Below are 22,149 nucleotides of genomic sequence, written 5' to 3' on the forward strand. Positions count from 1 at the left end.
ATTGTGGAAAGTATGGAAAAATACCAAAATGTATATATAGCATATTAACCAACAATTACCTCCATTCAGAGAAAACCACTGGTGACATTTTAGCACATTTCCTGTCCATCTTTTTCCCCCATATGTTTCCATAGTAGAGATCACCCTTATTCTTGTTGTTTAGTGGCTAAGTTGTGTCCAATTCTTTTGTGACCCCACGGACTGTAGTCATCCAGGCTCCTCTTGCCCATGGAATTTCCCAGGCAAGAATACTAGAGTGGGTTGCCCTTTTCTTCTCCAGGGGATCTTCCTGACCTAGGAATCGAACCTGAGTCTCTTGCATTAGGATTTTTTTTTTTTTTTAACCTCTGAGACACCAAAGCAGCCCAGAGATCACTCTTAATTACATGCAATTTTGTATCCATTTTTCTAATATAATAGGACAAAGAAAGCATTTCCATATAGGATGAAAAACTATTTTAAAACATCCTTTTAAATCCGTGCATTAAAAATCTGCCATGTAGATAGCAGAGTAGAAGGACATATACTTATCTCCTGCATGAGCACCAACATTGCAACTAGCTGGTGAACACCATCAACAGGAGGATGCTGGAACCCACCAAAAAAAGGTACCCCACATCCAGTGACAAAGAAGAAGCTTCAGCAAGACAGTAGGAGGAGCACAATCATAATAAAATCAAATCCCAAAACCACTGGGTGGGTGACCCACAGACTGGAGAACAATAAAACCACTGAAGTTCTTGCACTATTGTGAACATTCTGAACCCCATGTCAGGCTTCCCAGCCTGGAGATCCAACAAAGGGACTGGGAATTCCCAGGGAATCTGGCTTTGAGGGCCAGCAGGATTTGATTATAAGCCTTCCAGAACACTGTGGGAAACAGAGACTCCAATCTTGGTGGACACAAACAAAATTTTGCATGGACCAATACCCAGAGGAAAGGAGCAGTGACCCCACAGGAGACTGAATCAAAACTATCTGCTAGTGTTGGAGGGCCTCCTGTAGAGGCATGAGATGGCAGGGACTCGCCATACAAATGGGAGTACTGGATGGTCACCCTTGTCATAAAGCCTCTTAAGAGTTCGCCATTAAAATTAACCCTACCATAGACCCTGGGCTTCCCTAGTAGCTCAGCTGGTAAAGAATCTGCCTGCAGTGTGAGAGACCTGGGTTCGATCCCTGGATCAGGAAGATCCACTGGAGAAGGAAATGGCAATCCACTCCAGTATTCTTGCCTGGAGAATCCCATGGATAGAGAAGCCTGGTGGGCTACAGTCCCTGGAGTCACAAAGAGTTGGTGACTAACTTTCACTTTCATAGACCCCAGGGCTGGATTGCCTCAGGCCAAATAACTACCAGGGAGGGAGTGCAACACCACCCATCAGCAGATAATTGGATTAAAGCTTTACTGAGCAAATCCCTGCCAACCAGAGCAAAACCAAGTTTTTCCCATTGCCAGTCCCTCTCATCAAAAAGCTTACACAAGCCTTTTAGCCTCATCCATCAGAGGGCAGAGAAAAGAAGCAAGAACCACAGTCTCATAGCAGCTAAAACAAAAACCACATTACAGAAAGTTAATCATGATGAAAAAGCAGAAAGTTGTGTCCCAGGTGAGGAGACAAGATAAAATCCCAGAAAAACAACTAAATGAAGTAGAGACAGGCAACCTTCCAGAAAAAGAATTCAGAATAATGATAGTGAAGATGATTCAGGATCTCAGGAAAAGAATGGAGGCAAATATCAAGAAGATGCAAGAAATGTTTACCAAAGACCTACAAGAGCTAAAGAACAAGCAAACAGAAAGGAATAATACACTAGAAGGAATCCATAGCAGAATAACTGAGGCAGGAGCACAAATAAATGACCTGGAGGACAGAATGGTGGAAATCACTATTGCAGAACAGAATATAGAAAAAAGAATGAAAAGAAATGAAGACAGCCTAAGAGACATCTGGGACAACATTAAATGCACCAACATTCTCATTATAGGGGTCCCAGAAGGAGAAGAGAGAGAGAAAGGACATGAGAAAATATTTGAAGAGAATAGCTGAAAATTTCCCAAACATGGGAAAGGAAACAGTCAACCAAGTCCAGGAAGCACAGAGTCCCAGGAAGGATGAACCCAAGACAGAACACACTGAGACACATAGTAATCAAACTGACAAAAATCAAAGACAGACATAAAATATTAAAAGCAACAAGGGAAAAACGGCAAATAACATAGAAGGGAACTCCCATCAGGCTATCAGCTGATTTCTCAACAGAAACTCTAGAAGCCAGAAGGGAATGGCATGATATTTTTTAAGTGATGAAAGGGAAAAAACTCCAACCAAGAATACTCCACCCAGCAAGACTGGCCTTTAGATCTGATGCAGAAATCAAAAGCTTTCCAGGCAAGCCAAAATTTTGAGAATTCAGCACCACCAAACCAGCTTTACTACAAATGCTAAAGGAACTTCTTTTGGCAGGAAACACAAGAGAAGGAAAAGACCTACAGAAAATAAACCCAAAGCAATTCAAAAAATGGTCATAGGATCATACATATTGATAATTACCTTAAATGTAAATGGATTAAATGCACCAACCAAAAGATATAGACTGGCTGTGTGGATGAAAACATGTGCAGGTATGCACCTCCACTTACCACATCATTATGCATGACCCCCCCAAACTGTATGTAATTATGTTATATTGTTAAGTTAATCAAGTTCCCATTATGGCTTACAATTGTAATTATCTTTTATTTTTTGTCTGGTTATTGACTGTGAAAACTGATAAATATCTTTTACTACTGTGATCATGTAACTATTGCTTACTTAATACCATTGTATCATGATTGGTCAACAGAAAATTAATAAAACTCTTTATCACCAAAACTAGGATCTATTAGAAAAACCTGTAATCATATTTTAAAATCCAGATGCCTATCAGAATTATCTTAAAAATTATTTGAAAAATACAAATGCTCAGGTATTGCTTTTTTCTCCAAAGCTTCAGATATGTTTCTAATGAGAAGTCATGTTTAAAAACAACTGGACTATATGATGGTCTTTTACTTTTATCTAGTTTCACTTTTTCTATTTCATATTTGGTGCTTCCATTTAATTTAGTTTACGTTTTCCAGTTTCTCCATCTCTTCTTTTTTTTATTTATGTTCTTTCTCAAGCCTTTATCAAGTGCAGTAGAAAAGCTTTTGTATACATGTGCTGTGCTGTAGTCACTCAATCATGTCTAACTGTTTGTGACCCCATGGGCTGTAGCCCACCAGGCTCCTCTACTCCAGGCAAGAATACAGGAGTGGGTTGTTATGCCCTTGTCCAGGGGATCTTCCCGACCCAGGGTCAAACCCAGGTCTCTTGCATTGCAGGTGAATTTTTATAGTCTGAGTCACCATGGAAGTCCAAGAATACTGGAGTGGGTAGCATATCCCTTCTCCAGGGGATCTTCCCAACCCAGAAATCAAACCGGGGTCTCCTGCATTGCTAGCGATTCTCTACCAGCTAAGCTACTACGGAAGTCCTTTGTGTGTGTGTATATATATAAATATATATATATATATTTTTTTTTAGAAAACATGAATTTTTGCTTACCTAAAAAAATTATGACATTTTTATTCCACTTGTTTGGCTTAGTGTGAATAGAATATTAGATTTCCAATTAAAAAATAGATATGCAACAAGCAACAAAAATTTACTGTATAGCATAGGGAACCACAGTCAGTATCTTATAATAACCTATGATGGAAGATAATTTCAAAAATAGCATATGTGTATTTGTATAACTGAATCACCTTGCTCTGCACCTGAAACACTGTAAGTCAACTATACTTAAATTATATATATATATATATATTTAAAATGACACACAAAAAAACCCCTGCCATGTGAGTGTGCAGTATTTGCAATTGTGCCCCTAGTGTTTCTAAGTGATGCTTCACTAAACTTAACCTGCTCTGGAGCCAGAAATAAGACTCACCAGTTTCGTGGGCAGGTTGTGGTCATTATCCAGAGCCTTCCACAGCTCTTTCAGGTGTTGCACGAACTCATCAAAACCCGCACTGGTGTCCAGCTCATACAGCAGGGGCGCGTAACCCTGCACAGCATCGTGGAAGCAAGCTACCCGGTCCACGTCAATATCATTCTCCCCCGCAGAGATGGAGGCCAGGTCTACGAACACCTTCAGCTCGGTGATACCTGGGGCAGAATGCGTAGATGAATGTAGGGCTCCCTGTGATGATAGGAGCCTCAAATTTGGAACAGTGCTCCTTACTGATGCTGCTGCTACTGCTAAGTCGCTTCAGTCATGTCTGACTTTGTGCGACCCCCATAGATGACAGCCCACCAGGCTTCTCTGTCCCTGGGATTCTCCAAGCAAGAATACTGGAGTGGATTGCCATTTCCTTCTCCATTACTGATGCTATAAATGGATATTTAGTGGATTTTAGGGTTTTATCCATTTTTTTGCTTTCAATAAGAACCTGGGGCCTTTTTCTTTTGCCATTTATGTTGATATTCTGACCAATACCTGACCTTACCGAATAGCATCAATGTCTGGGCATTTCATGGGTATTTTGTGAGTTTTATTTCATGTAATTCACATTATATTGTCATTTAATTATGGGGGAAAAAAAGCTTAGATGGTACTAGAGTTTCTCAGATGGCACTAATGGTAAAAAAAAAAAAAAAAGTAAAAATCTGCCTGCCACTTCAGGAGATGCAAGAGAAAGAGTTCCATCCCTGGGTTGGGAAGATACCCTGGAGAAGGAAATGGGAACCCACTCCAATATTATAGCCTGGAAAACTCTATGGGTTGAAAAGTCTGGCAGGCTACAGTCACAAAGAGTCAGACATGATTGAGCAACTGAGCACACACGCAATGCTGAGCTGGTAAAAAAACATGTTGACAGTTATCTATAAAAAACCGCTGCTTGCTAATCAAAGCTGGGGCATTGCAGTAGCCTGAGGAGCCCACAGCTGAAAGCAGTGAGGCTGGGATGAGATGAGCACGCAGCCCATCCCCTGTCCCTTTATACCAGGGCCACCCACCTTCCTTCTTTCCTGCCTCTTCCCTTCCTCCATGAATTAATTCTGCCCAAATCACCCAAACCACAGAGCTGAAAATACTGCCAAACCCATGTACAATGACAAGTAGATGTGATTAAGTCTAGACAAGTTGCCTTAGCTTCTAGTAAAACTCAACACGAAGAAAAAGCTAAAGGGACACAATTTTTAAGAAAATGATGCTGCTGTTCACAGCAAGAATCCAGAGTGAGAGAGGAAAAAAGTAGCCAAGGAAATAGCTTTTACACCAGCAAAGGAGTGATACTGTCTTGATATAAATTCTATCCACAACAACTATGCACATCTCACACATTTACCTAAAGAATACAGATGAAAACTTGCTAAGAGACTAAATCTTAATATTTCAATCACTAAAAGGAAAGGAAAATTATGGGATGTGATGGGGGCTAATTATCATTACAATGGTAATCATATTACAGTATATAAATGGATCAAATCAATGTGCCATACACCCTAATTAGATACAATACTGTATGGTAAATATATTTCAATTTAAAAAATGCAGAATGTGTCTCACAGTCCTTTACTCAGAACATGATCAAGGGAGTGACTGCCAGTAAGTTTAGGAAGACCACCCGTGAACCATCTAACTACTCTCCAGCCTTCTGGCCACCACAGTGATGGATTGTACCTCTGAGAGCTTCCCGGACCCAACCGATGAATTCCTTCCTCTGGGACAGCTCCTTCAGACACTGACATCGGGTCTCACTGACATCCTGCAGTAGCTTTTTGGCATGGATAATGTGCTGGTTGATCCAGTTGAGTTTTTCATGGCAAATTTTGTCCAAGTCAGTCTAAGACAGTTATCAAAGAGAGTTGTCAAAGACAGTCTGAAAGACACGGCAGTATGTGGGCTAGAACTGGCTCCTGGACCCCCAAGAACAGCAGTCCTGACCATCCCAATAGTCCTTTCCACAATCATCCAGGACTGACATATACATGAACCTCTTATCCCAGATTGAATACTGTAGCCACCCTTGCTGTCCCCACTTCATCCATACTAACCACAATTCCTCTACATCTGGGATTCTGCTAAGAAAACCTGTGCAAGAACCCAGCCAGGTGCATCTTGTAAGTTTTCCTGTTTTCTAGATAAAGAAATGACAGTGATCTACTCAAGAACATGCTGCTGGGATTCAAGCTTATGTAATTCCAAACTTTGGGCTAAATTTTAGTCATCATCACACCTGTTCATGCAATAATATAGATCACCATATACCTTAAAAATGCCCACCCTAAAAGTCATAAGGCAAAAGACTCACTTCTTAACTGTAATACAAATAATTTAGCACATACCACACCGAGTTAAGTACTAGCTATGGAAAGTCGACAAAACAAATGGTTTTTTTTGCTTATAGAACCTAAAGAACTCAGGACACTCTTTCCAAATACCTGATGACCAAAGAGGATCATTGCCTTTTCCTAAATTCATGATCCTCCTGCTGATCTAAGGAAACCCTCATTAGCCAAAGAACAGTCACACTATTGGTAAACAAAGGTAAAAACAAATATCTTGACATATTTGGGCATCAAATAATACAAATAACCCTGAGTAATCTGTGAACTCATCTTACTCAGTTTTTAAAAGCAAGAAGCCCAGGATCCCTGCCACCCTTATGCCCAGGAGTCCCCAGTAAATAACTTACAAAGCTTAGTAAAGTGTGGAGAACACCGAAGTCACCAGTCAGGCCCAAATTCTCTTTGACCTCCAAGATGACCTTGGCTGAGTCGACAGCCTGATGCAGGTGATGGTATTCCTTGATCTGCTGGACTCGCTCCTTGATCCAATCCTTCTGGTCTCTGGGATCCAGAGCCGACATGATCTGGAGGTCTTCAGTTAGGTCGCTGTATTTATTTACAAAGTCCTTGAAGATGTCATTGATCTCCCCAAAGGTGACCTCCCCTGACTTCAGATCCTGATATAGTTTTGTAAACCTTTTGAAACAAGGACAATATAAATATTCATACACCTCTTCAGGCTGAAATATCTTCCTTTCCAAGTTCTCTTCTGGCTCACTCAGCTCCTGTGCAGCCTTTGCCCAGAAGATTGGGAAGATGTGACTGTCCTTTAGCAAATATGCGTTTCTGGCCATTTCTTGGACTTCGTGGCTCAGGTTATAACATGTTGCCCACGTTGAGTCGAGGGAGGTGGCTGATAAGCTCACTGTCACAACTTGGTTTAACTTTTTCCCACTGAGGTCTTCCGAATATCTTTCAGCAATCTCTCCAAAATCCACTTTTGAAACCATAAGAGAATGTCAAGTCAAACTCTGTTCACAATATCATTTTATTTTACTTTCCCAGTTTTCACTCCCCTTTCTGCTCTTAAGGAAATGCAAGTGGATACACTTGCTGGCATTTTTTCTCAGTGAGCATCCCTAAATCTCCACCCTCCATGAAAAATCAATTTTCATGACAAAGAAGGCTTTGCACCTTCTGGGTGAAGATGGCCATTTGAAATCTGCACATTTCCACTCCCTCCCCAAATCCTGCTGCAATAATAGAACTGAGATTGCTTTTCAAAAGCCATAAAGCAACAAGGCTGTATAGTAAAGGAGACCACAGCAACAAAACTTTGGAACTTGAAAAGCAGATGTGCTGAGGGTAAACAATGTTCCAAGCCTGAGAACTTGGAGTCTTAGCCCATAGTGGGGAATCCTGAGATTCTGCCAGGTGTCTGTCATCACAGAATTTCCCACATGCACAGACCCTGGCTGCACAGATGCTGGAATTTGGGAGGTGGTGATGAAATAAGGAGGACTGGGCTGAAAGTCTGCATAACAAGTCATCAAACAGGCTCATTTTCATCCCCACCCATTCCATACAGCAGGCTGGTGGCACCTCCTCCACCCTGACATGCAACAGGTGGTTTAAGGATAACACAGAGGGCTCTCTGGATTGGGGGGTCTCAGGTACACGGCAGAATAAAGGCATTTCCAGACATCTACTCTTCGTCAGGAAGCTAACAGTTGGTATGTGCCACTAAATTTGAGAAGCTAGAAAGGAGAAGAGAGGACACAGGGAGTAGAAGGAAGGACTGGGGCTAGATACACATCTTGGATGCTGAGAACCCTCCAGCCCTCATTGCTATCTTGACTCCTAGAGACGTGGCAGGCAGCCCTATATCTTCCAGGCAAGAGACTGGCGATCTGAGCAGCCCAAGAGAGAGGAGCTAAAGATACAGGCTATTTCAAAGCCTAGCCACTCCATCCTCAGAATCCCCCACCAGGGCGTTAGTCCTCTCTCTTAATATAAACAGATAAAAAAGAATTCTAGACAGAGGGGCAAAGTCTTAAACATGAAAAATAGACATTAAAACATACCAAGAAATAAAAGCAATTTGGAGGAAAGAGGAAACTAAGAAAAAGAAAATCTCTAAATCAAAAATCTTGGAAAGATATGATACTATAACCATTAACCAGAACAGGATAGTATGGAAAAAGGATCACTCAAAGCAAAAAGAGTTCTGTAAATTAAATACAAGTAAGAAGAGAAAGTTAAAAATTTAATGGAAAGCATATAAGGAAAATTAAGGAAATTGCTCAGAAAACAGAACAAAAGGCACAGACATGAAAAATAGGACAGAAAATGTATGGAAGTTAGATGACTATTCCAGGAGGTCCAATATCCAACTGTGCATTCCAGCAAGAGAAAAAGTAATCACTTAACTAACACAAGAAGTTTCCCCAGAACTCAAGGACTTGGATTTCTAGATTACAAAGACCCACTTAAGTATGCCCAGTACAGCAGATGGGTAAGAGACCCATTCCAAGGAACATCATTATGATATTTCAGAATAAGGGGGACAAAAAAAAAAAAAAAATCTCGAGAGCTTCCAGGGAGAAAATATGTAATCCACAAAGGGTTAGAATCCCAACTGACTCTAAACAGTGACCCTGCAGAGACAATGGAGCCACGAACTCCAAATCCTGAAGGAAAGATCTGCACCAAACAACAGATCTCCTGTGAAGGCAGACGTTTTCAGACAGGCAAGAACTCCTGGGCTCCTTTCTCAGGAGAAACAGAGTGTGTATTTCACTAAAACACAGGAGTGAGAGCAGGGAGCCATGAGACCCAGGATACAGATCCAGCTGAGAAGAGAGGCAAGATACCCCTGCTGCTGCTGCTGCTAAGTCACTTCAGTCATGTCCGACTCTGTGCGACCCCACAGACAGCACAGCCCAACAGGCTCCCCTGTCCCTGGGATTCTCCAGGCAAGAATACTGGAGTGGGTTGCCATTTCCTTCCCCAATGCATAAAAGTGAAAAGTGAAAGTGAAGTCACTCAGTCATGTCCGACTCTAAGCGACCCCATGGACTGCAGCCTACCAGGCTGCTTCGTCCATGGGATTCTCCAGGCAAGAGTACTGGAGTGAGATGCCATTGCCTTCTCTGAAGATACCCCTAGGAGTGCTTATCTCCAGTTTGGCAAGATTCTATCTGAAAAATCAAATGGATCTCCTTTTGAGGAAATTAAAACAGTTGGTAAGGAATCTGGCATTGAATTAAAAAAAATAAATACATTGAAAACAAAGCATAGGACAAGATAATAATTTTAAATCTAGAGAAAACAGTTTGCACAAGAAATAGGAGAGAATCATGGCCTATTTCATGGCTCAGGTGTGAAAAGTGCATTTACACAGATGTGACATTTAAACCCTGAGGACTGATCTAATTCAAATTATGATAAAATTGGAGGAAAAGGAGATAGGAAAGCCTATGTGTAAAAGACAGAAATTTGAAAAATAAGGAGATTTAAATCCTAATTTTCCATAAATGATAATGTTTAAACCTGAAAATCAAGAAGCATGCTATTTTGAGCTATGTCGGTAGTTACCAAAAAGTTTTTAACTTTATTAAAAATTAATACGTTAGAAAAAGCCTCCCTTCCAAGATAAATGGCTGCTACTGTGGTATGTTTTTTTAAATCATATTCTCCTTTGACCTTTCTCCCCTGGGGACCTTTCGATTTTGTTTATTTTAATGCTTAAAATGTCACCTTTTATCAGATCTTTTACCCTCCCACACAACTTCAGAAGAGAGTCAACATATGTCTTCTCTTTCTCTAGAGTGTCCAGTTCTTTCTTTCTCAGATTCAGAATGTCTTCTTTCTCTTGGGCTGAAAGACTTTTATTCTCTGGGGGAAAAAAAGGAAAGGAACCCAGTAGAACAAACAAATTTCCATTTTTTAGCAAGCCATTTCTCAAACTGCCCATGAATATGCCCCACATGCTGGGCTGTGTGATGCCGGGGGCTGCATGCATGGCCACTCCAAGATGTCCCCGTGTCAGCAGCATGGAATAAAAACAACCAGTCCTCTTATGTGGTCAGTATTTTATCACTTTCCCAATATTTTCCTGAAGATTAGAAGTCATCCTCTGTCAACTTTCTGGTGAGAAGAGCCACTCATCATAAAGACCACAAAGATTACGTCTCTAAGACACACAGGCAAACACAGAAGCTTCTTAGCTCCTAAACCCTTAGGAGCCTGAAGTCACATCTCAACTTGATACTTACTTAAATGCCAGAGGTCGAAGAACTGATTCATGTGTTTTACAATCAGCTCCAATTGTCCAACTAAAATCGTTCCATTGATGAGGTCACTTGTAACTTTTGTGAACACAGAGTCCGCAGTGGCCATCAACTTCTTGCCTTCCTTGGTAATATTTGCTAATATTTTCTCATTGGTTCCTGACCAAGTTAAGAACAGAGTTAAAATGGTAGGCACCCCACTTCCTTCTCACATTATTGGATTTCCAATAAATTCTTCATTGCTTTGCCCCAAATTCCATAGAATAAAGCAAAGTCATTCCATATTTCCATCTGGCATCCATCAGCCACTGAGATGCATATGAAAGTAATGATTTCAGTAAGCCCAGACTCTTGCATCTTCCTATACATAGAAAAGTGATAAATTTCTTAACTTGAAATATCTGGTTTTCCTTAATTAACAATAATCTTTTGACGTTCAGACTACCTGTCCCTTATTGCAAACTTCTATATAGCATGACTCCTACCCCTTCCTCCTTGGAGCAGTTTTCCCAGGGTTGCTTGAGAAGCTGTCCCCTGTGCTTGAAGTCCTAAAAATTCCCATGGGAAAACAAAAAACACACACAACTCTCAACTTTTAGGTTGTGACTGTTTTCTTTAGTTGACATTAACAATGTATCAATATTGGCTCATCAGTTAAAACAATCATGCCACACTGAAGCAAAATATTAATAATACAGGAAATTTTGTGTGTGGAGCAAGTAAATATGGGAACACTGTACTTTCTGCTCAATTTTTCTATCAACTTAAAGCTGTTCTAAAATATAAGATCTATTAATTTAAAAGACACAAATGTAATCTTTTCAGGACCACTTCAAAGGTACAATGTCAGCACAAAGATGGTGTTCTGCAGGTTTTGCATGAATGGTGGCTTTCAGTGTTAGTTCTTAATTATAATCCAAATGCTCTGAGCCTTCCTGGGTCCTTCCATCCAACATCAACCCAATCTAACTGACTTACAGGTCAAATACTTTGCCCCCAATCTTGAGTCAAGAGGTGCCACTGGACAGAACAGATGTTCCCAGCACCCTCATGAACATACCACACAACTTGAAGAGATGCTTGATGTCTGGCCATATGAGCAGATGATTCAAAACCTCACCCATGTTGTCTACAAATTCCCCTCCACTTCTTGGCCAGGACTTAGTGATCACAGCAGAAACAATGGTGTCATATTTTCGTGAGTTATTATAAGAGATTTTCTCAAGGATACTGGTTTGAGACTATAAGAAAATAAATAAAGAAAGAGACATTTAGAAGATTTTTTGGTTAGTTTATTTTTGAATAACAGAAGTAAATTACTCACCCAACAGCATTTCAGAAATCTCTTATAATTAGTCATGCTGTGCTATGCTTAGTTGCTCAGTGTGTCCGACTCTTTGCCACTCCATGGACTGTAGCCCACCAGGCTCCGATGTCCATGGGGATTCTCCAAGCAAAACTACTGGAGTGCATTGCCATGGCCTCCTCCAGGGGATCTTCCCAACTCAGGAATCAAACCCAGGTCTCCTGCATTGCAGGAAGATTCTTTACAGTCTGAGTCGCCAGGGAAGCCCATGAATATTGGAATGGGTAGCCTATCCCTCCTTCAGGGGATCTTCCTGACCCAGGAATCAAATTGGGGTCTCTTGCATTGCAGGCGATTCTTTACCAGGAAGGCCCATATACAATGTCTCAAAAAAAAAAAAAAAAAAAAAGGAGCACCCAAAAGAACAAATAAAATGCTTAAATTTCTTAAAGAATGCTTTTCTCTGGCTCAATGCTATTTTTCTTGGGACTTTTACATTATGAAAAACATCAAACATAATACAAGTAAACTATTAATATGGGTATCTTTTGTATTTTTAACTGAAATTCTTTTAAAGCTGCCTACAAACATCATACATATTTTAATTCTTTTTCTAAGTTAATTGATAAAATCTTTTCAACTGTATGCATTTTTCTTCCATAATGCTTTGTTAACTCAACCCAGGGATGGAACCCAGGTGTCTGGCATTGCAGGCAGATTCTTTACTATCTGAGCCACCAGGGAAGCCCTTATTGCATGCTAAGCTAGTGTTATCAGCAAGCAATAAAACCAAGGATGGGTGGGTGGCATTAATAACAACAGGGAATTTAGGAGCAGCCTGAAAGATTGCTGGAGGTCACATGTGAGCTGCTCTGGTGCCAAACAATAGCAGGAAGCTGAGTGGCATTTCACAGAGTGGGTAGAGAGTACTGGATTTCAGGGTGGGGAGGGAGATGTCCAGAGCCCATACTTCGCATGGGTACCAGGGTCTCAGAACCAGCGGTGCTTAATAACTTTTGGCTGGTGATGTCATAAAGCAAGTGTGAACACAAATGCAGTTCTTAGTGGGAAAGGTTGTTCACCTGGCAGACCAAGCCCACGGCTTCAATGGCACACATCTCAAAGCATTTTGCCACACTGTCTTCTGCACCTGTGGCATCCCAGTTAGAATTGCAGAAGGCACAAATCTGAAAAAAAGGCATCTCCTGCAAGACGGGAAGACAAGGGTGTGAGAGGTTAGGGATGCTGAACTCTCAGACTCTGTGCAATGAAAACACCCTAGTAATTTTCACTTTCCTAATATGGTATTATCAGCTCCCCATTACCTTGGCCTGCTTCTCATCCCACAAGAAGCATGTCTTCTGCTTCTAACCATTAGACCAAGAAGGCTAAAATTCAAATAAGACCAAAATGGCTAAAATACCCACTTTGCAGGAAAAGCATCTGGCACAGCAGCTTGCCAAAAACAGTACAATTTTTTAAAGGATTTTTTCCTTGCTTCTCTTTCCCTATAAAGACCCATTTAACAATTACACATAAAACTCTCATATCTTCTTTTTTAAAACCTGAATATTCTAGGGTCACAGGCTTTAATTAAAAATGAGGAGCACTTTTATGTTTTTCCCACTTGTCACTGGGCTTAATAAGGTTCTTGTCACCAACAGGCCACTTAGAGTGACAGCATATAGTTAGTGCCTATTAGAACTCTACCCATGCCCAGGATTCCCCTGGTGCCCAGATCCCATGCCTTTATTCTTCTCTGGTATGTCATCTGTGGTCAAACAATTAAGGCTGAATCAGAAACAGAGTCACCTGAACCCCATGTCCTGTCCACTCAAATGCAGTCATCACGTGTGTTTATTGTTCCTCACGATTTGGTTTTACCAACTTCCGAAAAGAATACCCCTTAATTTTTGGTACCTGTTTGAACCTCCCTTCCAAGTCCCCCAGCAAGGATTCCTTCCAGCCATGCTCCACAGGGAAGTGTATTTCCACCAGTCGCCTCCAGACCTGCAAACCCACAAGTAAGGGACAGCCAGTAAGACATCTAGTTGCCACAGTGGAATGCTATCAAAGAGCACAGAACTTCAAGGACATCTGGGTTCTGACTTATTTTGTTAATGATCTGCTGTGTCACTGGTGAGTCAGGGCAACCCACATTAGCCTTTAAAACCAAAAGTCCTGACTGGGCCAGGTCACTACTACTGGCCTACCACTAATTTTTATCTAGAAAGGATTTCTCTCCTTTCAGTTGAAGTATTTCAATTTCAAAAGAATTCAAGCAATTGAATTGTTTCAATTTCAAAAGATTACAAACTTAAGTGAAAGTTGCAATAACAGCACAAGGACATCCATATACCTTTAGCTAGACTCCCCAGTGTTTAAAGTGGCTGCTTTATCTCTTTTTTGTGCTCCCTATAGTCTGTCTAGAAACAGGCATTTTCTCTGCTGATCCATTGGAAAGAAGTTGCAGATATCATGCCTCTTGGCCCCTAAATCCTATGCAGGCATTCTCAACACCACGGCCCTTCTGTTACACACATAAGTACAAGGGTCACTCTGAGGCCCATTCACTCAGGGGTGACAACTTTCTCTAGGATCGAACCCAGGTCTCTGGCATTGCAGGCAAGCTCTTTACCATCTGAGCTACCAGGGAAGCCCTAGGTAGTCAATTGTTTATAGGTACCCCATCTTCCTCTCTAGGAAGTCTCCCTGTCCACATCCCCATTGTTCACTAACACTGCATTTAGCTATTGTGTCTCCTTTCTAGAGGAGTTCTCCAGCCATTTTTTCTTCCTTTCTTTAATGATGTTGACAATGCCTTTTCTTTTCCATTATGGTTGATATGGGATGTTTTAAATAGTTCCCTGTGTTATACAATAGAACCTGCTGTTCCTCTATTTTATATGTAGTAGTGTGTATCTGGGAGAAGGCAACGGCAACCCACTCCAGTACTCTTGCCTGGAAAATCCCATGGGCAGAGGAGCCTGGTACGCTGCAGTCCATGGGGTCACAAAGAGTTGGACACGACTGAGCGACTTCACTTTCACTTTTCACTTTCATGCATTGGAAAAGGAAATGGCAACCCACTCCAGTATTCTTACCTGGAGAATCCCAGGGACGGCGGAGCCTGGTGGGCTGCCGTCTGTGGGGTCGCACAGAATCGGACATGACTGAAGCAACTTAGCAGCAGCAGCAGCAGCAGCAGCAGCAGTGTGTATCTGTTAATCCCCAACTCCTAATTTATCCTTCCACCACCCTCTTTCCCTTTTGGTAACCACAAATCTGTCTGTCTCTGCTTCGTAAATAAATTCACTTGTGTCGTATTTTAGATTCCACATACAAGTGATATTATATGGTGTTTGTCTTACTTTGCTTAATATGATAACCTCTAAGTCCATCCATGTTGCTGCAAATGGCATTATTTCATTCTTTTTTTGGCTAAGTACTAGCCAATTGAAAGTGTTAGTTGCTCAGTCATGTCAGACTCTTTGAGACCCCATGACTGTAGCCTGCCAGGCTCCTCCGTCCATGGGATTGTCCAGACAAGAATACTGGAGTGTGTTGCCATTTCCTTCCCCAGAGGATCTTCCTGACCTAAGGATCGAACCCAGGTCTCCCACAATGCAGGCAGACTCTTTACCATCTGAGCTACCAGGGAAGCCCTTGGTAGTCAATTGCTTATATGTACCCCATCTTCTTTATCCATTCATCTGTTGATGGACATTTAGGTTGCTTCCATGTTTGGACTATTGTAAATAGTGCTGCTATAAACATAGGGGTGCATGTATCTTTCTGAATTTTTACTTTTCTCCAGATATATGCCTAGGTGTAAGATTGCTGGATCATATGGCAGATGTTGACAACTTTGAAAAGTTCAGGTTGGCTGTCCTTTGGACTACCTCTCAATATAATCTGTCTCAACTCTTCCAGGATTAGATTCAGGAGCAAGAACATTAAGAAGTTGAGCTGCACTGAAAATGTCCTTTTCATAAGTCATGCAGGGTAGAATAGCAGCACCTTCCCCTGCTCACCTGCTCTCTCAGGGGTGCTGTTCTCCTTGGAGACTCCCCCAAGGAGGCCAGGAGACTCCTTGCCATGTCTGTCCCTTGAGAAAGTGCTCACTCCTTGGTATTAAAATGTAATCTGTGGTAGGTCCTCTGGGATGCCTATACCCTGACACTTTTAATCTACTCATTTCAGCATTCCTGGATGACTCTTACCTGAGTCAGTCATTACTGCTGTGTCATGAATTGATGGGTTTTTCATGTGGTTACATTTGTTTTTAAACATAAATCAATAAATTTTAATAAAACAGAGTACAAAAAGTTATTGCTGTTGTTACAAATTCCGCATTGTAATGAACCTTTGAGAAACTACCACTTATTGAGTTTTAATGTAACATCAAAGAAGTAAAGTCATTAAAGCCTATTTAAATGTATTTTCCTTTTGCAACTATGCATCTGTGTGACACTAGATTTTCCTCATGTACTTTAAGCAAAACAACAAATTGCAAGAGATTGAACATAGAGCCGATGTGAGAATCCAGTTGTCTTCCACTGGGTTCAATGTTAAAGAGACTTGCAAAAAATGTAAAATAATGCCATAATTCTCACTAAATTTTTTTTGGCTGTGGAAATGATCTTTTGTAAGATTATGGTGTTTGATGGTTTTCTGTTCCAATTGTTTCTTCTACATTTATTGGTCAGCATTCTTCTATAAAAAAATTTTCTCTTTTCTCCTTTTTTTTTCTGAAAGTATGTTTAAAATTTTAATGAATTATAATCCTCTCCTGGTCATGACTCATTTTGACATTTAAATTGCCTCAGATTTGACTAGTGGGAGCCCCTGCAGGTTAGTTTCTGGTTTCTATTTTATAAAATTTAGTAATTTTAGATGTACAGAAATATTACAAAGTATGGAGAGTTCCAGATACTCTCAGCCCAATTTCCCTGAGTACCAACACCTTGCGAAGCCATAGTATAGTTGGCAAAACTAAGAAATTAGCATTTATAGATTACTATGAAGAAAACCATTGACTTTATTTGGATTTCCCCACTGTTTCCCACAATCACACTTTTGCCATCCAGGATCTAACCTAGGATATCACATTGGATCTAGTCCTGTCTCCTTGTGACATGTTACCACTCAACTTGAAGCAATTGTTTTAAAGTTTTCTTTATTTTTGGCTGTGCTGAGTCCTTGTTGCTGCGCACGAGCTCTCTCTGCAGAAAGTGGGGGCTACTCATTAGTTGCAGTGTACAGGTTTCTCATTGCGATGGCTTCTCTTATTGCGGAGCATGGGCTCTAGGCATGTAGGCTTCAGTAGATGTGCCACATGGGCCTAGTTGCTCCTTGGCATGTGGGATCTTCCCAAACCAGGAGTCAAACCTGTGTCCCCTGCATTGGCAGGCAGATTCTTAAGCACTGGACTATAGGAGGGCCCTAAAGTACTTTTCCTTTAAGGCAATACAAGGTATTCGAGGCTGGCCTTTGCGCTTCTTCAGTTCCACCTCTAGAATCTGCTGTTGTTTCCAGAGGAGATTTATTTTTTGGGAGGGGGATGGCATTTAGAAGCCATGGCTGAGTGTGCTCACAGACCTAGGTGTCACGATCTCTAGGCCTTTTCAGAGGTTCAAACTAGGAACTGTTGTTGCTTTTTAAATCATACTCACAGTATACGATGATCCTATTAAAGTACTGCTGGAAGGCAACGGCCTACTGAAGGCTGGCACAATGAAGTCAGGGGGCCACTTGCTTGGTTTGCTTGCGGCATTTTCTAGAACTTTGTTCTGGAGCCAACAGTCTTTAGGCCCTTTCTCCTCCTTCCCAGGACAAGATTCTGTGCACATCTCAGTTTCTGGAAGCTCTCACTGCCTCCCAACCTTTTGGATCTGATTTCTAATTTCCTCACCTTCAGCTGCCGCTCAGCCCAGTTTCCCTTTCATGGAGGTCTTGCTCTCATCTTATTTTCTACTATCAACATCATAACCTGACCCATAACCGTAGCACAGCATCAGACGTGAATGCCCTTCCCCACTGGCCACCATGTCCCAACAAGCTCTGTTGCCCCATCCCGCCACCTCACCACTGATGTGGGGACCACAGTCCACCCACCAGGAAGCCCATGCTCTCAGTCCTGTTAGGGGAGCAGCTGTCCATTCTGCAGAGGAGACCCCTGTGTCCCCTCCACTGGACTGGCTTACCTCAATCTCCTCGCTGTAAGCGAAGGTGACAGGTGAAAAATAAAAATACCCAGCCTGGAACATGCTCTTCTTAAAATTTTTCCGAAGCCAAGATCTTGTAGCAGCGAGGGTCCCCTGGAAGACCGTTTTTACTGAATACTTCTTTCCAGTTTCATTTCCAGGCCCTCCTGCTGAATCCTGTCACCACAAGAGAGAGATGGAGTTGAACTGACCCCACACGGCAGACCCAAAGGATCATCCAGATACTTCTCCACCCGCCTCTGTGGCTGATGCCACCTGAGCACCCGGCAGAACCTGCACATTCACAGCACTTTCATTTCCCTGGCATTCGGGTTCACTCTGGGTGGACAGCATGGGGGTCGAGGTAGGAGAAGCAGTGGCATGGATGCCCCCTCAAGTGACCCCAGGTAACTATTATAGAGGCGATGCTGCCTCGCCAACCAGTAGACCTCTTGGACTCTGAGCGGAGAAAGGCTGACAGACAAGGGAGAAGGGTGCACCACGGGCTCAGAGCTTCCAGAAGCTCAGAGAGCCAAGCTCGTGTAAACCCTGTCCCCAAGTGACATGCTAGGGCCAGGAGGAAACCCACGTCCCCACCCCTGGGACTCTTTCCTGAAAAGCCTCGTTTCCCTGGGGTCAACTGATAAATATCAAATTTCTTGAACACAGTTTATCTAGAAATTGGCACCTGCCTATGATGGTTTAAATAATACCTGCTTCAGGAGAAAGCAATCATCTTACCAATAAGACCTATTTTTAAATGTTCCCTTGGTATTTTAAAGAAGAAAAACTAAAAGGAACAAAGTTAAAACATACACTTAATTATTTTGCATCATGAATGTCAGAGTTTTGACTTGTCAAATGGTTAACAAATAAATGGTTGATCTAAATAGGAAATTGTCTATCACCTTCATGTGGAAGCTCAAACTCCACTGGGTGAAGACCACACAACAATGGGAATAAATGAGCTGTGGACACTCGCAACATCACAGCTGGATCTCAGAGATGTCGTGCTGAGTGACGAAACCCAGACACAAAAAAGGAAAGAGTTCCAAGACAGGTAAAACTAACTTGTGATGGTAGTAATCAGGATAGTGCTTACCACTGGGAGGTGTGGAGGGAGGGGGCACAGAACTCTGGATTGTTCCTACAGCTTCATGAGAAAGGTGGTGTTTCTATGGAAAGGCTCTGGGTATGCACTGAGGTGTGTGGACCTTGCTACTGTATTTGAGTTTCAGTGAACAGGAAAAAGGCTCAGGTGGGAAAGATTAGGCATGAACATGCATTTGGGTGGGGAGATTCTTGCTTGAAGTCCTGGCCACTTGCAGGGTTCTTGAATTTACCCAGTCACAGCTAATACTCTACATTTTAATTCCTACACTGCCTTCTTCCTCTCTGCTTCCCTTCAGCATAAGCCCTGGTTTACCAAAATAGCCTCACGAACAGGACAAAGCCCAGCATCAGGTATATACTGACACATCCGATGGCAGAACCAGATGCTCTGTCATTCCAGTAATCCTAGAATCAGCCTATCTCCTTTTTGAATAGAGGATGCCTCAGGTTCCATTGTTCTCCTCAGTACGACATTATGTGTACGTGTTCCACTTACCACTAGAGGTTTAAGTATAATAATTCTGCGAACAATCTCAGCAGATAAGGCAGGCATCTCATAAAACGTGTGGGCTTTTGATATTCTGCAGGTAGTTTCATGAAGTTTCAGGCACACAATCAAGTAGGGCTGTATCAAGGGCTCCTCAAGAATCCTAACCCACAAAGAGTTGAGAGAAATGAATGAAATAATTTACGAGGAATTAGCAAACAGTACCCATTATTCATGATGAGTTCCTTCCCTTTAAAATGCCTACAAGGAAGGCATGTACTCGATCCCATTTGGATAACATCCAGAACATTTCCATTTATGCTGAACTTGTGACTAAGATAAAAAGGAAAAAAAAGTCCTTTTGGCTTGCCTCTATGGTCTGAACTATTTTAACAAAAGCAAATTAAACTATTTCCAAGTGTATTCCTTTATTTGAAAAAAATTTTAAGGATGTAAATTACCAAAGATTCAAATATACTCTAAGTTTTTAAAAAATCAGGAAGATACAGGAGGGAGAAAGAGAAAGAAATGCTAGAAGTATATGTCCTGTGCATGAAATCTCTTCCAGTTCTGTGTGGACCTGCTTATTGGCTGATACATGACTAGAGCTGAGAGTTAGGGGGCTGATCAGAAGAGGGTTTAGAAAGCAGCAAGAGAAAGGAATTACTGGGGCAATTCTGCAATACACAGAATTAGATGGGGTCCATGAAGTCCCAGGCTTGGTGTTAATAAAGATCTGACACTCCCACCTCCACCCTGAACACCCTAAGAATTCAGGTGAGGCGATCCTGGCAGTGCTCTGAGAATCTAAAAAATTACCTTCTCTCTCACATGTACATTTCTGTTGTTTTGCATTTTTTACACTAAGTCTTCAGAGTGTCAGAACTCACACAAATTTGCAGAAGCAAATGATTTCAGATAATTATGGAAAGCTACTTTTGATTTTTGTTAAGGATTTTTGCATCTATGTTCATCAGTGATATTGGCCTGTAATTTTCTTTTTTTGTGGCATCTTTGTCAGGTTTTGGTATTAGGGTGATGGTTTTGTAATCAACTTCCCTGACTTGCAAAAAATTTGAAGTCTAAATGCTGATGAGATGGTGATCACTGAAAAATAAATGACAAAATGCACAGGAAAAAATGGAAATAAATCAAAACCATATCAGCTTATTTCTATGCTCTTCTCTTTTTAAAAAAGTAGGGTGATTACATCAATACCTTGAAAAAAGAAGTGGAATATATGTTAATTTATGGCCTTACATTAATGACAGCAAATATGGCATAAGGAGAAGGCAATGGCACCCCACTCCAGTGCTCTTGCCTGGAAAATCCCATTGGACAGAGGAGCCTGGAGGGCTGCAGTCCATGGGGTCGCTAAGAGTCGGACACAACTGAGTGACTTCCCTTTCACTTTTCACTTTCATGCATTGGAGAAGGAAATGGCAACCCACTCCAGTGTTCTTGCCTGGAGAATCCCAAGGACGGGGGAACCTGGTGGGCTGCCATCTATGGGGTCGCACAGAGTCAGACATGACTGAAGCAACTTAGCAGCAGCAGCAGCAGCAGCATATAGCCAATCATAAGGGATAACCCTATGCAAGAGAGACTGCATTTTACTTTTCTACTTACTTTTCCTGATAAATATCCAGAAGGTGCAACAGCATTTTAAAAGTATTCTTAATATTCTAGAGTTGGGAATAAGAGAAAAAAAGGGGAAGATTTAATCATGATGCCAACATCTTTGCTAAAACAGAACCAAAAATCCAATATAATTAGGTACAATAATAATTTTCTTTCTATAAACAAATTTTAAGGGGCTCAAATACTAGTCTTTTACAAATAAAACTCAGGATTTAAAATTATACCATTTTTTCCACCCCCAAAATGGGAAAAGACAGATAGCAATTAGGAAGTGGGCCAGCATGCAGGATAACTTCTAACCCTGACTTGCACAGTCTCACATACCCAAGACTATTGTTTTCTTGAATTCCATTTAGTGAAACAGAATAAACTCAAGTAAATCAAACTTTTACCCTAAGAAATATTGACCACACCGCCACCAGGTCTCTTATTTCTAAGTCTTTTACCACATCAGGTTTTCAGAAAAGGAAAATCACAAACTCTGACTAATTAGTTCTTGACTTGCTTTTGTTAAGCAAAGACTCAAGAGCCGATTCCAGGGAACAAACCTGGAGGTTTCTGTTGGAGATTTTCTCAAGTCCTTTGAGCCGGTACCAAGTCCCTAGAAGACAATCCAGGACATGCGGGGGAGACTGACTCAGGTAATCGATGAAGTGTTCCATGTAAGGAGCCAGGTTACTCAGAGGAAGCAAACTGAACCAGGATCGGAACAGAAACTCATCCACATTCAGCAAATGTCTGTTCTTTCTCATTAACTCGAGTAATTCTTTCCTATATAAGGGAA

At 41.5% G+C, this 22,149-nt stretch overlaps 1 protein-coding gene across 1 annotated transcript in view; it reads right to left on the reverse strand.

Annotated features, from left to right (window-relative positions):
- LOC133232783 (E3 ubiquitin-protein ligase RNF213-like) overlaps positions 1-22,149 on the reverse strand; it is a 129,217-nt gene that overhangs the window by 64,949 nt on the left and 42,119 nt on the right. The window contains 12 exon segments of the mRNA XM_061392638.1: positions 3,976-4,193; positions 5,713-5,875; positions 6,728-7,317; positions 10,080-10,217; positions 10,598-10,771; positions 11,673-11,853; positions 13,001-13,123; positions 13,839-13,928; positions 18,125-18,301; positions 19,734-19,887; positions 21,354-21,409; positions 21,914-22,136. Coding sequence (XP_061248622.1) covers positions 3,976-4,193; positions 5,713-5,875; positions 6,728-7,317; positions 10,080-10,217; positions 10,598-10,771; positions 11,673-11,853; positions 13,001-13,123; positions 13,839-13,928; positions 18,125-18,301; positions 19,734-19,887; positions 21,354-21,409; positions 21,914-22,136 — 2,287 coding nt within the window.

The sequence above is a fragment of the Bos javanicus genome, chromosome 19 (assembly GCF_032452875.1).
Source record: "Bos javanicus breed banteng chromosome 19, ARS-OSU_banteng_1.0, whole genome shotgun sequence".
Lineage (NCBI taxonomy): Eukaryota > Metazoa > Chordata > Mammalia > Artiodactyla > Bovidae > Bos > Bos javanicus.